Source organism: Eumetopias jubatus, unplaced genomic scaffold (assembly GCF_037043125.1).
Source record: "Eumetopias jubatus isolate StellerSeaLion01/CBP00866 unplaced genomic scaffold, mEumJub1_p1.0 scaffold_8, whole genome shotgun sequence".
NCBI lineage: Eukaryota > Metazoa > Chordata > Mammalia > Carnivora > Otariidae > Eumetopias > Eumetopias jubatus.
Window position 1 is genome coordinate 41599248 of NW_028274814.1, and position 15099 is coordinate 41614346.

At 44.7% G+C, this 15099-nt stretch overlaps 1 protein-coding gene across 6 annotated transcripts in view; it reads right to left on the reverse strand.

The window, feature by feature from the left end:
* CRACR2A (calcium release activated channel regulator 2A) overlaps window positions 1-15099 on the reverse strand; it is a 137768-nt gene that overhangs the window by 83801 nt on the left and 38868 nt on the right. For 4 of the 6 annotated variants that reach the window (XM_028121065.2, XM_028121060.2, XM_088025873.1 and 1 more), the window contains exon 2: window positions 2428-2636. The exons of the other annotated variants lie outside the window; for them this stretch is intronic. In XM_028121065.2, coding sequence (XP_027976866.1) covers window positions 2428-2601 — 174 coding nt within the window. In that variant the 5' untranslated portion in view covers window positions 2602-2636. The remainder of the gene's footprint in view (window positions 1-2427; window positions 2637-15099) is intronic. 6 annotated transcript variants of the gene reach the window in all.

Sequence of the window (15099 nt, forward strand, 5' to 3'; positions counted from 1 at the left end):
TAGGTTTGCCCTGCCAGGTGGCTCACAGCCTCTCCTTCCTTGAGAGTCATTCCCTGCTTCAAGGGGCCTTTCCTGGTGGCTGAATTTGTGTGGGGGCACCATCCGATCTCTTCTTCTTCCAGTTCCCATGAGGCTGGCCTGGGAGCTGAAGGTGAGCAAGGTGGTGGCAGCCAGGTCTGAGGAGCTGACCACCAACCTAAGTGGGGTGACCTCCTGGCAAAGCAGCTCTGTGAGGGAGTGACGAGCAACAGACAGATGTCTGTGGGTTTCCACAGAGAGCCCAGGGCTGGCTATGAGCGGGTTACTGTTCTCCCCATATCTCTTTCCAGCCCATCCTCCCCCAGACAGGACCAGGAAAAGCAGCAGAGACAGCGCTTACGTGCTCTTGATGGCACTGTCTCAGCCTAAAGAATTGAAAATTTCACAAGCTTCACTGTCCACAGGTACACAGAAGCTTCAGGGAAAAGGGAGCTGGTAGAAATAAACGCCATGGATGCACCAGCCTCTGGCAGGTAGGGTGTCTATCCCCTTCTCCTCCTGCCTGGGTCAGGAGCGAGGACCGAGGAAGAATGGAGCTGAGTTGGTATCCTGGAACTTGATGTTTCTGACCTCCTTCAGGTCAAATACAAACGGTGTCTTACAATTTATACCTTAAATTCACCATGCCTCTTCCTCCCTCCATTAAAGAGTGGGCTTCAGGGAGGGTTAACTGGGATATATACGGAGCGAAATCACTGAGTTGCACCACACATGTTGCCCAGAGTCGACCCTCGGTAAACAAGAACTCCCTTTTCTTTCCAGAAGGGATAATCAAAAGTTAGGCATGCCATTAAAACCACCGCCACCAACCACCACAACCGCAGACCTATGAAGGACAATTATGAAGTTCACAGACGGGGCGGATCAAAGTTTTCCTCAAAGTGCGCTGAGTCTAGCCTTCCGTGGGGAGTGTGACTTGGGGACTGAGAGTCCATGACAGAAGTGTCCTGGGGGGTCAACTCCTGAAAACAAAGGTGTTCTGAGCTCACTTGCGGACCAAATGGGCCCGTCCTCCAGGTCTTTTCCCTCAATTTGTGCAGCTACTGGATAGGGGAAGAGCTCTGGGGACACCGGGAGCATGAAAACACCATCGTGTGGGGCCCGGGAGAGAAAGACCCGCTGCCCTTCCATCAGGTCACAAGGCTCAGCTCTTCACAGCTCCCACGTGTGAGCCCACACGGGGCTGGTGCCCACGAGGGTCTACAGTCCCCTGTCCACCCTTAGTGTATTCTGAAAAGCTACATTTTCAAAAAGGAAACCTGACCTTGGCAAGACTTTCCTTCCCACACCTCGGCTTCATATCCCTTCCCGAAATGCTCTTGACAAAATGAACGAAGGACAGGCTGGGGAAAGGTTGCTCCCTGCATGTTCTGGTTGAGGATGCATTTTATTGACTCGCAGCAGATGAAATCATGACTGCAGCATCAGGGACTTAAGTAAGACCCTGAGAGGAAGCTTTGGACATGAATGGTGGAAAGGCACTGGACCAGGGTTGGCAAAACTAGGCCCCTGGGCTATACATCGGGCCTACTACCTGTTTTTTATGGCCAGTGAACTAAGAATGGCTTTTACATTTTGATTATATTTTTTTAATTCAAGTATAATTAACATGCCATGTTGTCTTAGTTTCAGGTGCACAATATAATGTTAAATGGTTAAAAAAAAGCAGAAGAAGAGTATTTGGTGGCATGCGAAAATCATATAAAATTCAAATTTCAGTGTCCATACATGAAGTTTTATTGGAACAGAACCGAGCTCATCCGTTTACGTGTTGCCTGTGGCAGCATGAGCGGCAACCTGGCGTTGAGCGGTCGTGTGGTGAGCAGGGCCTACAGGACCTCGAATCCTTTTTCTCTGGCCCGTTCCAGAGAGTTTGCTGGGCCCTGCACTAGGCAACGGTGTGCACTGGGGTTCTGCAGTATGTCTCTCGGGACATACTGACAAGGGGTTGAGTGCGGTCGGGTGTGAGGGTGAGGGACAGATAAGAGGAGCTCCAGAAGGGCCTTTCTCTCTGGCTGTTGCTCCTATCAGGGGGCCTGCTCCTCTGAAGGCACACACAGCACCCTGGCATAGTTCGGGGCTCAGTTGTGAAGCCACAGGCTGGTGCCTTCCCACTTTGTCTCAGAAGGTTCTCCACCATGTTTCACTCAAGTCCCTTATGTTGCTATCACCATTTCCCGCAGTCCTGGGAGTTCCTGAGTCGGAGAGGGGAAACAATCTCTGAGTCTGAGGGCAAGCAAAGGGCAGAAAGGGAACGAACCCAGGAGATCTGGCTCCCAGTAGAGGTTGGGCTGACACTTCCTTCCAGGGAAGAGCAGATAGCCTCTTTTTCTGCCCTCTAACCCAAGACCCATGCCATTTGGCATTCCAGGTGGGTAGGCCTCTTACCTGCATGTCCCTCTTGGCGATGAAACCCTTGCCTTCTGTGTCGCAGGTCTGAAAGAATTCCCATGCCTTGCTCCGCATGGCTAGCTCCAGGGGACCCAGACATGCCCCACTCTCCTTTGGACCCTGGCCAAGTCTCTGGGGTCTAGAGACTACTCTCCTGTCAGGGGTAGCCATCCAGGTTTGTCAATTTCTTCAAGTCTTTGCAGAACCTGAACACAGAAGATGAGGGAGACAAGTGGGTGTGGTGTGGATGGAGTGAGGTGTGCCCACCTCTCTTAGCAACCACCTCCTCATTAGCAGAAGCTCAGGGCAAGGGGAAATGTGCTGTGATCACTAATAGATCAGCTAGCCTGTCAAAGAAAGAAGAGGGGGAAAAAAGAAAACAGACATTTCCAGATTGAGCCTGCAGATGAGAGCTGATGGATGGAAGTGCTCCAGGTCCTCAAGGAGCTTCTATTCTACCGGACTTGCCAGGCCTAGTTTGGTGACACCCAGGGCTGTCTCCAGCCAACACAGAATCACAAATCATATGCACTGATCTGATTTCTGAAAGCCCCTCCACGAGTTTTCTCAGAGGGTGCATTGTGATGTGATCCTATGGAAGAAGGTCTGCAGGAACCTGCCTCTAGTCTGGACTCTGCTACTATTTAGGTGACCTTGAACAAGTCCGTACCTGCCTGGTCTCGGTTTCCTCATCTGCTGCGTAATGATAAGACTGGACCTATTTGTCTTTAAGGTCCCTTCTACCTCTGACTGTCTGTAAGTTTATGAAATTTCAACAGAAGAAACTGTTATTAATAAAAAGTTGGGTTAATGTGATAAAAGGCAATATCAAAATCCTCAGAGTTTTCTATCTGAAGACTTTTTGGAAGTAGACTAGGTCCACATTTTCAGTATATGATAGTATTTGAATGTTAAAATATAGATGCACACTGTAATGCATTTTGGGGAAATGCAGAAAATGAAGTTCTAAATCATGTCTCCTGTGCCATGCTCAGAAAAATGTTGGAAAATCACTGTATCAGCAGGTGAATTTGTCTAATTATTAGAGCCCGGGGATCTGGCTCAGTTACACCATAATTCCAGAGTAATCTATAATTTCTCAACATTTTCCACCTGCCAGATGTGTCAAGAGCTGTGGGCCCAGAACCAGAAGACTACCCCTGGCCTCAGGAATGCACTCTGTGTAACAGAGCCCAGATAAGGTCCAGCAGACTTCACCTTCTTGCTCCACTTGGGCAGGACTATGGGCTCCCATCTGACTCCTCTGACCAGCCCCTCCCTCAGGAATTGAGTGTTTCTCTTCATCCCTACACAATGTGAACTGGCCATCACCTAATCATAGACAGATTTAACATTTCTATTCTCTCTTCCCCAGGGGGAACTAACTACCTTAGTTATAAGTCCCAAGAGAGTAGGGCTGTTTCTGCGCAGCTTATGTGCATTGCCCAGAATATCTATGTGCAACTCTGAGCTTAGGAAGGGCTTTGGGATAATAACAGTGGTAACATCTGAGCTTCTGTAAATGCACAGCGTGAGCCTAATAGTCTGTGTCTTCCTGCTACCTAGCCAGGACTGTCTCAAGGTCTCTGCTATCCAGTAGCCCCTACCCCATTCCCACCTGCTGTTCCCAGACGACTGGACTAATAACACCTGTCATTCTTTGAGGGTTTTCTCTTGCCAGTCCCCTAATATACTTCATCCTAATAGAACCTGATATCCCCCTGTTAGGCAAGTGTGATTAGGATTCCCATCATACAGATGAGGAAACTGAGTTTGGGAAATGTTAAGCAACTTGGATCAAGGTCTAGTATAGTTAGAGACCTTATGTACTCTACCACATTGCCTTCCGATCATGGGTCCCAGCTGTGGGCTTGCTCTTAATGGTCTACTTATCACCAACAGATAATAACCCAAGTCACCTTCCAGAGACATATTCGTCATTTTAACATTTATCATTCATTCATTCATTCTCATCTATTGATTACCCTGTAGCAGGTTCTGAGCTAACACCGAAAAATGCAAACATGAATAAGACATGATCCCCACTGTTAATGAATGAGCCTCAAATCGTGGGATTTCAGTCACAGTAACTGGCAGTAAAGGAGGGTATTTTGGGTTAGGTCTGACCTCCATATCCCTCAAAATAGACTACATAGCAATCAACTACTACTGACTACTTATGTGAGCTTAAGTAAGCCCCTGAGCCATTCTGGGCCTGGCAATTAGTAGAGATGATTTCTCAGTTCTAGGTCTGACTTTCTCTGGCTCTCTGCTTTCCCGGACCCATGTCACAGGTGATGCATGGCACGAGACAGCCCGTGTAATAGTTCTAAAGCAGCCAGCTATGAGCAGCTACTAGATAGGCACCATGTCTTATTTGATGTTACCCCCAGTTCCTAGCCCAGAATATGTATATAACTGGGGCTCATTGATCGTCTGTTGAATAAAAGAAGACCAATTTTCGGCTGAATTCTTTGCAGGGAGGCCTAAAAACATTTGTATTTCAATCAGATAGCTCTAGACGTGGGATTTTTATCTCATAAAGAATAAGTTCAGACTTCCATTTCCAGAAAAGATGGAGTAACAGAGACTGAATTTACTTTTCCAACTGAAATAATAAAAAATCTAAACAAAATATATTTTAAAAAAAAAGCTTTCTAAGACACTGGACATCAGGCAATGAAGGACAGTGATCCTTCAGCAGGGTCAAGACTAGGGTGAGCTGAATGAGGCTCCTAAAGAGGAAAATTAAAGGAGGCATTTACTCTCAGGTACTAGCCCTGTACTTGCACAACTCTGAAAGTTTCTTCTTAAGGGTGAGACACCTAAAGTATATATTTAAAGAGAAACCCATTCTGAAAACTGTGCATCGGACAGTGATTACCTTCTTAAATTTTGTACCCCAGGGACCTTACTCACCTCACTCTATCCCAAAGCCTGTTTGTGACAGATGGGAAACAAACAAAAGGAGCCCTATTATTGTGTAGAGAGTTTTTCGGCCATGAAACAGGAAGGGGAAATCCAGGCAGAGCCTGGCAGACTCTCCAAGTTGAGGAAACCCAACTATATGCTGCCTACAAACATTATGACACAAATAGGTTAAAAACAAAAGGCTGAAGACGTCCATCGACAGATGAATGGATAAAGAAGATGTGGTATATATATACAATGGAATATTATGCAGCCATCCAAAGGAATGAGATCTTGCCATTTGCAACGACGTGGATGGAACTGGAGGGTGTTATGCTGAGTGAAACAAGTCAATCAGAGAAAGACATGTATCATATGACCTCACTGATAATGAGGAATTCTTAATCTCAGGAAACAAACTGAGTGTTGCTGAGTGGTGGGGGGTGGGAGGGATGGGGTGGCTGGGTGATAGACATTGGGGAGGGTATGTGCTATGGTGAGCGCTGTGAATTGTGGAAGACTGTTGAATCACAGATCTGTACCTCTGAAACAAATAATGCAATATATGTTAAGAAAAAAAAAGAAGAAGAAGAAGATAGCAGGAGGGGAAGAATGAAGGGGGGGAAATCGGAGGGGGAGACGAACCATGAGAGACGATGGACTCTGAAAAACCAACTGAGAGTTCTAGAGGGGAGGGGGTGGGGGGGTGGGTTAGCCTGGTGATGGGTATTAAAGAGGGCACGTTCTGCGTGGAGCACTGGGTGTTATGCACAAACAATGAATCATGGAACACTACATCAAAAACTAATGATGTAATGTACGGTGATTAACATAACAATAAAAAATTTTTAAAAAGGCTGGAAAAATATATATCACGTTAATACTAGCCAAGAGAAAGCTGCATATTAATATCAGGCAGAGTCTATTCTAGAACAAAGAATATTAATAAGAATAAAGAAAGTAATTCATAATGATAAAGAAATCAATTCATCAATAAGATAATAATAATCCTAAATATTTATGCACCTAATAACAGGGCTTTAAAATGTATGAAGCAAAAACTGATAGAATTGCAAGGAGAAATAGACAAATCCACAGTCACATTCAAAGATTTCAATATCCCTCTATAAATAATTAATAAAACAAGTAGACTGAAATCAGCAAAGATATAGAAGTAAACAACGCCATCAACCATCTTGACCTAATTGACATTTGTAGAATACTCTACCCAACAAAAGCTAAATACACTTTTTTTTCAAGTGCACATGGAATATTTACCAAGACTGTCCATATTCTGGTCCACAAAACAAGTTTCAATAAATTTTAAAGGATGCAAGTCATACAAAGTATGTTCTTTAACCACGGGGAATTACATTAGAACCAATAACAGAAAGACCTCTGGAATATCCCCAAATATGTGAAAACTACATAACATATTTCTAAATAACTCATGGCTCAAAGAAGAATCAGAAAGGGAAATGAAAAAGTATTTTGAACCAAGTGAAAATAAAAGCACAATATATCAAATTTGGTGAGATATTGCTAACATAGTACTCAGGGAAAAAAGATTATCTAGACACACATATTAGAAGAGAAGAAAGGTCTCAAATCAATGACCTCAGCTTCTACCTTAAGAAACTAGAAAGAGAAGAACAAATTATACCCAAAGTAAGGAGAAAAAAATGCTAAGAGTCTGAGCAGAAATCAATGAAATAGAAAACAGAATAACAATAGAGAAAATTAACAAAAATAAAAGCTTGTTTTTAAAGAAGATCAGTAAGGGGGAAGACACAAATCGTAATATCAGAAATTTGAGAGGTGACACATTACAAATTCTATAGACAATGAAAGGCTAAGAGACTGTTATGAACAATTTTATGGCAATAAATTTGACAATTTAGATGAGATGGACAAATTCCTTGAAGATCACTAAATATCAAAGCTCACTCAAGAAGAAATAGGTAAAGTGGGTAACACAACTAAAGAAATTGAACTGACAGTGACAACCCTTCCTACAAGAAAACTCAAGGCCCAGACGGCTGTATGGATGAACACTACAAATTTTTAAAGAAAAACTAACACCAGTTCTATGCAAACTCTCCAGAAAACAGAAGAATATGAAATACTTCCTAATATATTCTATGAGGTCAGGATTACCTGCTACCAAAACTGGACAAAGACATTATAAGAAAAGAAATTTATATCGCTCATGAACATAGATGCAAAAATTCTTTAGGAAATTTTAACAGATTGAATCCAACACCATATATAAAAAGAATAAATACATCCTGACCAAGTGGAGTTCTATCCCAGGAATGTGAAAATGGTTTAACATTTGAAAATCAACAATGTAATTCACCATATTAACAAATTAAAAGAGATAAACCTTACGATCATCTCAGTAGATGCAGAAAAAGCATTTGACAAAACCCTACATCTACTCCTGATGAGAACTCTCAGAAAACCAGTGATAGGAAGGAGTCTGCCCAACCTGAAAAAGTGCATCTACAAAAAACCGACAGCTGATATTATACTTAATTATACTTAATGCCAGATGTTTTCCTCCTATGATCAAGAAAAAGACAAGAATGTCTACTCTTAGCACTTCTATCTCACATTGCGTTGGAGATTTAGCCAGTTCATTGAGGCAAGAAAAGAAATAAAAAACGTTCAGATTAGACATGGAAAAAGTAAAATCATCTTTATTCCCGGGTGATATGATTGTCTACAGAGAAATTCTGGTGAAATTCAAAAAAAGCTACTAGAACTGATAAGTGAATTTGACAAGGTTAAGAATTAGATTTCTCTACAAAAATCAATTGTGTTTTCTGTACGGGAGCAACAAAAACTTAAAATTGAAATAAAAATACCACTTACAATAGCATCAAAAATATGAAATACTTAGGAATATAACTGACAAAAATGTGTAATACCTGTATACAGAAAGCTTCAAAATATGGATGAGAGAATTAAATTAAAGAAGACCAAAACATGGGTAGATATTCACGTTCATGGTTTGGAAGACTCAGTACTATTAGGATGTCATTTCTCCCTAAATTTGTCTCTAGATTCATCTCAATCTCAATCAAAATCCCAGCAGGCTTTTTTGTAGAAATTGACAAGCCAATCTAAAATTCATATTGAAATGCAAAGGACCTAGAATAGCCAAAACAATTTTGAAAAAAGAAGAACAACATTGGAAAACTAACACTATCTGATTTCAAAACTTATTATAAATCTATAGTAATAAAGGCACTGACTATGGTATTGGCACGAAGATCAAAAAAAAAAAAGATAAATGGAACAAAATAGAGAATGGAGCATCCAGAAATAGACCTATATATATAACTGATTTTTTACAAGAATGCAAAGGCAGTGCAGCGGAGAAAGGAAAATCTTTTCAGCAAATGGGACTGGAATAATTGGATATCCATTTGCAAAAAAAGAATGTCAATGCATACCTTATACCGCATACAAAAGTTGGCTCAAAATGGATCATAGACCTAAATGTAATGTCTAAAAATTTAAAACTACAAGTAGAGAATGTCCTTGTGACCTCGGCTTAGACAAAGATTCCTTAGGTCAGGTACAGTCCCTTTGGAAAACATCTGGAGGTTTCTTTAAAAAGTCAGACTTCTACCGTGCCATTCCACTCCTAAATATTTACCCAAGAGAACAAAAGCATTCTGTCCACACAAAGACCTATACATGAACGTTCACAGAAGCTTTATTTGTAGTAGCCAAAAACAACACAAATATTCATCAACAGGTGAATGGGGGAGCAGACTGTCACATACACACGCAATGGAACGCTACTCTGCATTAAAACGAATAAACTATTGAGCCAAGCAACAAAATGGATAAATCTTGAAAATAATCATGTGAGCAAAAAAAGCCATACAGGAAGAGTACGTAGTATTTGATTCCATTTATATAAAATTGTAAAAATGAAGACAAATATATAGTGACAGAAAAAAGATAAGGGAGGGTGAAAAAGGGTAAGAAGGAGAGATTACAAATGGGCAAGAGGAGAGTTTTTGGGGGAGTGGATACGTCCATGTCTTCAGTGTGATCACGTCATGGAGATAGATAGATAGATAGATATGCATAGACACACATATATCCATACATACATATGTATGTACATACAAATATATATATCAGAACTTATCAAATCATATACCTTTTTATTTTTTTTTGAGAGTGGGCACGTGAGCAGGGTGGGGCAGAGGGGGAGAAAGAGAGAATCCCAAGCTGGGACGTAGAGCCCAACTTAGAGCTGACGTGAGGCTCAATCCCACAACCCTGAAATCATGACCTGGGCCGAAACCAAGAGTCAGACAGGTGCCCCTCAAATTGTACACTTTAAATACGTGCAGTTTATTGTACGTCAATAGCTGAATAGATCTATTTAAAAAAACAGATAATCGGGCCAGGCCTGTACCTTCTCATATCCCCCGACTTGCAAATCTAACCCCGCCTGATTCTTCCTTCTAAATTCAACTCTGGCAAGCAGAAAATGGCAGAAAATTAAGTAATTTTCCTGTGAAAATCCTCAGTCCCTTACTGTAAGGAACTCAGTGAACTCTGCAAATAAGGGGGCAGGGCAGACCATTCATTCAGCCCCCTTTCTCTTACGCCTTCTCCCCTGGCGTGGCCTGTGATCTTTGCCCAGCATCTGTGGGTTTTCCGAGGGAAACAGAAGACGAAACAACAGAAGGGCTTCTGCTTTTGTTTCAAAAATAAATTGGCAGCCGTGTGACTGGCCCGGCTGTTTCACACTTGGGTGAAGCCCAGGGTTGCTCTGGGCTCAGGGCTGCACCCAGCTTTCTGCCTCAAACATCTTTTAGACCAACGGACAGTACGGCCATACAAGAGAAACTGGTGGGGTATATTCCAAAGGGAAAGGGAAAAGGCCATCGCCATCACAAGCGGAAGAGTGACATCATGTTTTATCTGCCTGTCTCTATCTGAACTTGTGGACCACTCTTCTCCATCCAGAGTGGTTCCATGAAAGCCTTTATACACGGATGGAAATTATCCAGCCCTCAAACATTTCCAGGAACATTTCCCAGATTTCCGAAGCCATTCTAGCAGCTTAGTAACTGCTGCAGTCAGAAAGGTCATAGATCAAACCTAAATCCCTCCTAGAGCTTCTGAGGTAATTTCCCCCTTACTCGGGGCTCGGTGGAGATGGAGAGCAGCTGGTATGCCCCCCACACCCCACGCCCACTGCACACTTGAAAGCAGCCCCGAAATCACCCTGATCCCCCCCCTGAATCTCTCCTGCAGCAGGCAGTTGGGAAATCGAAAGCACAAAAGGCATCTTCGGGATCTGTTGGAATCTCTTTAATTATCCTGGCTTTCAGTGGAGGCGTTCTCCATACACCCCGGAGCCTCAACCATTCACTCTGAGCAGGCAGTGTCAAAAGGAGGCGGGGGTAGGCGGGTCCCCTCAAACTGCAGAGGGCGCAAGAGGGGTGCTGAGCAAAGCTTGCAAACGCAACTTCCATAGGAATGGTTGTGAAATGCTCATGAGGGAACGGTCCACAGTGAGCCTCCTGGGCCGGAGCAAGTTAAGGAGAATTCGAGGCCTCAGATGGGAGGTGTTTCCTTGGACTGAGCAAAGGCAAGATTTTCAGATCCTTCTCCATCCTATAAAAACAGTCTGTGTAGGTCTGCGTGGATTCTCAGTGTGGGGTATGCAGTCAGGGTGCGGGTCTAAGTCCACCTTCCCTGAGAAGTCTTACTGGCCGCCCGGTCTGGACTGCGTGGGCCACTGTCCCTTTGAATACTTACTGACTCTTTCATGCTTTCAGCATTAGAACATACTGCTTGGTCTGGTTCAAGTGTACATGATAGGGCTTACTTCTTCCACGAAGGCAAAAGCTCTAATTCCATAAATCTTAGTGAGTGTGAAATTGATACTTGAACACTCAAATAAACAAATGTCCCACCATTTCCCAGTCTGGTACTTTGCACATGCTATGTGCCGAATAAATGTGTGTTGGCTTCTTACCTGACCATCGACAGTAAGAGCTGAGAATGGTAAATATTTGTGGTATAATGAAAACTATATAACTATATACTTGGTCTTTGCCCCTGTTTCCTGGCACAGAGGTCCTGAAATTTCTTGAGTGAAATGAGTGCCATTTGCTTTTCATCATGAGCCCCTTCTGATCACACCTGAGTTTATGGAGAAGCACTGACTCTTGATGGACTTCTAGATAGCTTCAGCATGGGGGTTGGGTGCCAGAGCAAACAACCAGGAGATGAGACGGTTGACCTTCAGGAAGCACAGAGGGGCTGATGCTTGAGTTCAATCACAGTGGCCAATGACTGAATCAGTCATGCCAAGGAAAGGAAACTGCCATCAAAAGCCCTAACCGACGGGGCTCAGGAGCTTCCAGGTTGGTGAACACAGGGAGTAGGTGAGAGGGCATGGAAGCGTCATACACACACACACACCTCCCCTTGCCCTTCTCATCTCTTCCATTTGGCTGTTCCTGAGCTGCATCCTTTATAATAAACCAGTACACATAAGTGAAGCACTTTCCTGAGTTCTATGAGTCGTTCTAGTGCATCACTGACTGTGAGAAGGGGAATACCTGGCTGGTCAGTCAGACAGACTGGTGACAGCCTGGGACTTGAGACCAGCATCTGAGGGGGGCCGTCTTGTGGGAAGGAGCCTTCAGCTATGGGTCAGCACTAACTCTGGGGAGTTAGTGTCGGAGCTGAACTGAGTCATGGGACACACGTTCATATCAGAAATGGTGTTAAAAAAAAGACACCTCCATATTTGGCAACTAGTTCTCCAGGGTGAGGAGGGGAAAAGCCCTGATTTATTGGCATCTGCCTGTTTCTAGAGTGTCAGGGTTCCCATCATGGCCTATTTCAAGCTACCAGCAGTCAGCCCTCACTGAGAAGAAATTGTGAGGCTAATGTTTCTGCCCTGATCTCTACATCTCCAGGACTGTCTGCAGAGGCGATGGTAGCTGATGCCTCCTTAGGCTATGCGCCCCCCATCTACCCCTTGCTGGAGACTTAGGTTGCACGGTCCATTTCAAATGCATCTTTTTTTTTTTAGATTTTATTTATTTGCGAGAAAGAGAGTGAGAGAGAGAGAGAAAGCACAAGCAGGAGGAGTGGCAGGCAGAGGGAGAAGCAGGCTTCCCGCTGAGCAGGGAGCCCGATGCCAGGCTTGATCCCAGGACCCTGGGACATGACCTGAACTGTAGGCAGATGCTTAACCCCAGAGCCACCCAGGCACCCCCTCAACTGAATCTTTGTACTTGGGGAAAATGTGCTGTGACCAAACCTCACGGTTTCATAGGTGGTCTGCTCGTTATTCATGAACGTACCCCTCCCCTCCTCTGCACAGCTCTAGGCAAACCCTCTGGTGGGACCAGGACAGTGAGGCAGGTATATGGCTCCTTTTGGTGAGGAACAAAGATGCTGCTTTGCAGAACCCCTTTCACCACCCTACTGCTCAAGACTAAAGTCTTCAGCACAGGAACCAGACCAGTCTGGAAAGGAGACTTTCCCTGTGCTGTATGTGATTGTTACCTACTTCTTGGACACACAGTGCAGGGGGCCTTTGGACCAATCCCACCCCTTCTCCAACAGGCCTCTTGCTGTGGTGGATAAGACCACAGACTCCACGGCCAGGCTGCCCACAGTACGAGCTGTATGGCCACAGACAGGTTTCTTAAGCTCTCTGTGCCCTGCTTTCTCATCCATAAAATGTTAGCTATGCTTACTATTCTTTCTTTTTTAAGATTTTATTTTTAAGTAATCTCTACACACAACAGGGGGCTTGAACACATGGGCACACGCGCACACACAGGCACACGCCCACACAAGCGCACGCACACTGACACACGCGCACACACATACGCGCGCACACGCAAACACACGCGGACACGCGCACACACTGGCACCCACACGCGCACACGCACACACGCGCACACGCGCAGAGATCAAGAGCCCCGTGCTCTTCTGACTGAGCCAGCTGGGTGCCCCTGGTTATTAGTCTTATTATGGAATTCAAGTGGGCTTGCTCTACTCCAGATAAAATTCTAACAGAACTAATAAGCAAAAAAAAATAAATGCTACATGAGGAGATATGATCAAGAAGCCCGTAAATCTACCACTGACTGCCACAGCTGGATGGGACTTCGTGGTATAATGTCACCCACCCAAGGCCACCTGGAAGGCCAGGTGCCTCATCGGCCCGAATAAAGGGGCAGGGGTACGAAAGAAATGCCTTTGGGAGGACCATCTTATACTCTGCAGCCTGTTGTGGCTTATGCAACCGCTATATCCTGCCTCCTCTTCCCTCAAATTAGGTCCAATTTCCCTGTTCTCGCCTCAAGGGAGACAGGGAACAGCTGTCTCCTATCTTCATAAAATAACTCTTCCAGGTCCGGACAACTATTATTAAACATCCCCCTTCACACTTCTCTAGCTCTATTATAAGATACATTAAATGTCCTGATAATGGTTTGAGGTCTCTGTGAGATGGTTGCTGTTCACCCCAATTCCTCTAATAATTAGTGGTTGTAAACCACTTGGAAGATAAAAGGCATTTTATAAGAGCTAAGTCCTATTATGATTAGCTTTCCAGTATTTCCTTGCTGATGCTGATGAGCACATCAAAGCCAAACATGGCCACAGCGTGGTATCTGGTGGTTAATTAGATGTCGTTCAAGGCGGCTCATATATATTAAAGAAACTGCTGCAAAATTTAACAACATTAAAAAAGTGCCTGCTTTCTCCCCAACACGAACAAGCTCTTTTCAAAGGCTGTCAGGGTTGATGCTGGCAAGACAAGTGCCCGGTGAGGACCAAGAGCTAATGATCCTCTGGGCGTGGAAGAGAAAGACACAGTAATGACACCCGGCTTTGTATAAAGGCTTACTGGTGTCAACATTATACCAGGGACCCTATCTCATTTTTATTTTGTTTTGGCTATCCTTCTGTGATATGAGGCAGCAAAGTAACGCCATCCCCCACTTTGCAGACAAGGAAGCTGGAAAATGGGTTTTAGAGGTGGACATCAGCATGCACAGCTGGACAAAGTTAAGGCAGAAGTGATCGGGGTGACACTCCTGATGCCCCACGCACATCCTCTGGGATATCTGTGCGCCCCTCCCCTCGCCCCCAGCATCTGCATGCCTTTGCTTCTAACTCCCTGTGCCTGTATCGCTTAGAAGGCTGGTCCTCAGGCTGCTGCAGCTTTGTCCACACAGAACTGAAAGCGCCTGGGCTCCCCGGTCACCCCAAAACAGCGGGTAGGCAATGACAGGCTGGGGCAGAAGCGTGAAAGCCCAGCGGGGACAAACTCTGAGCTGCGATTTTCAACTGAGGTCACTTTTGTGGGACCAGGCTGAGGCTGGAGCTCCACCTGACACTGCCCTTGACCCCTTCCCCCAGCTTGCCCTGCTTCCCGCCCCTTTGCCGCACTCTCCCAGGAGCACTGCCTTAATTCCATCTGCTTGCACATGGATCCCCCTCTCAGGATCTGCTTCTGGGGGAACCCCGACTAAGATGACTCTCTCGACTCAACATTCATGAGAATGTTTTTCGTGTTTCCTGTTAAATACATTCTCCCAGATCCCCTCAATCCCAAACCTTCCTTTCCAGGTCTCCAACCTGAAATATCTATGGTTCTCTGTGCCCTGCCCCCCCACCCCCACCCCCTGTAGGCCACCAAGCCTCTTCACTCTCAGAGCCCCTGTTTTCCCTGGGATCGTGATA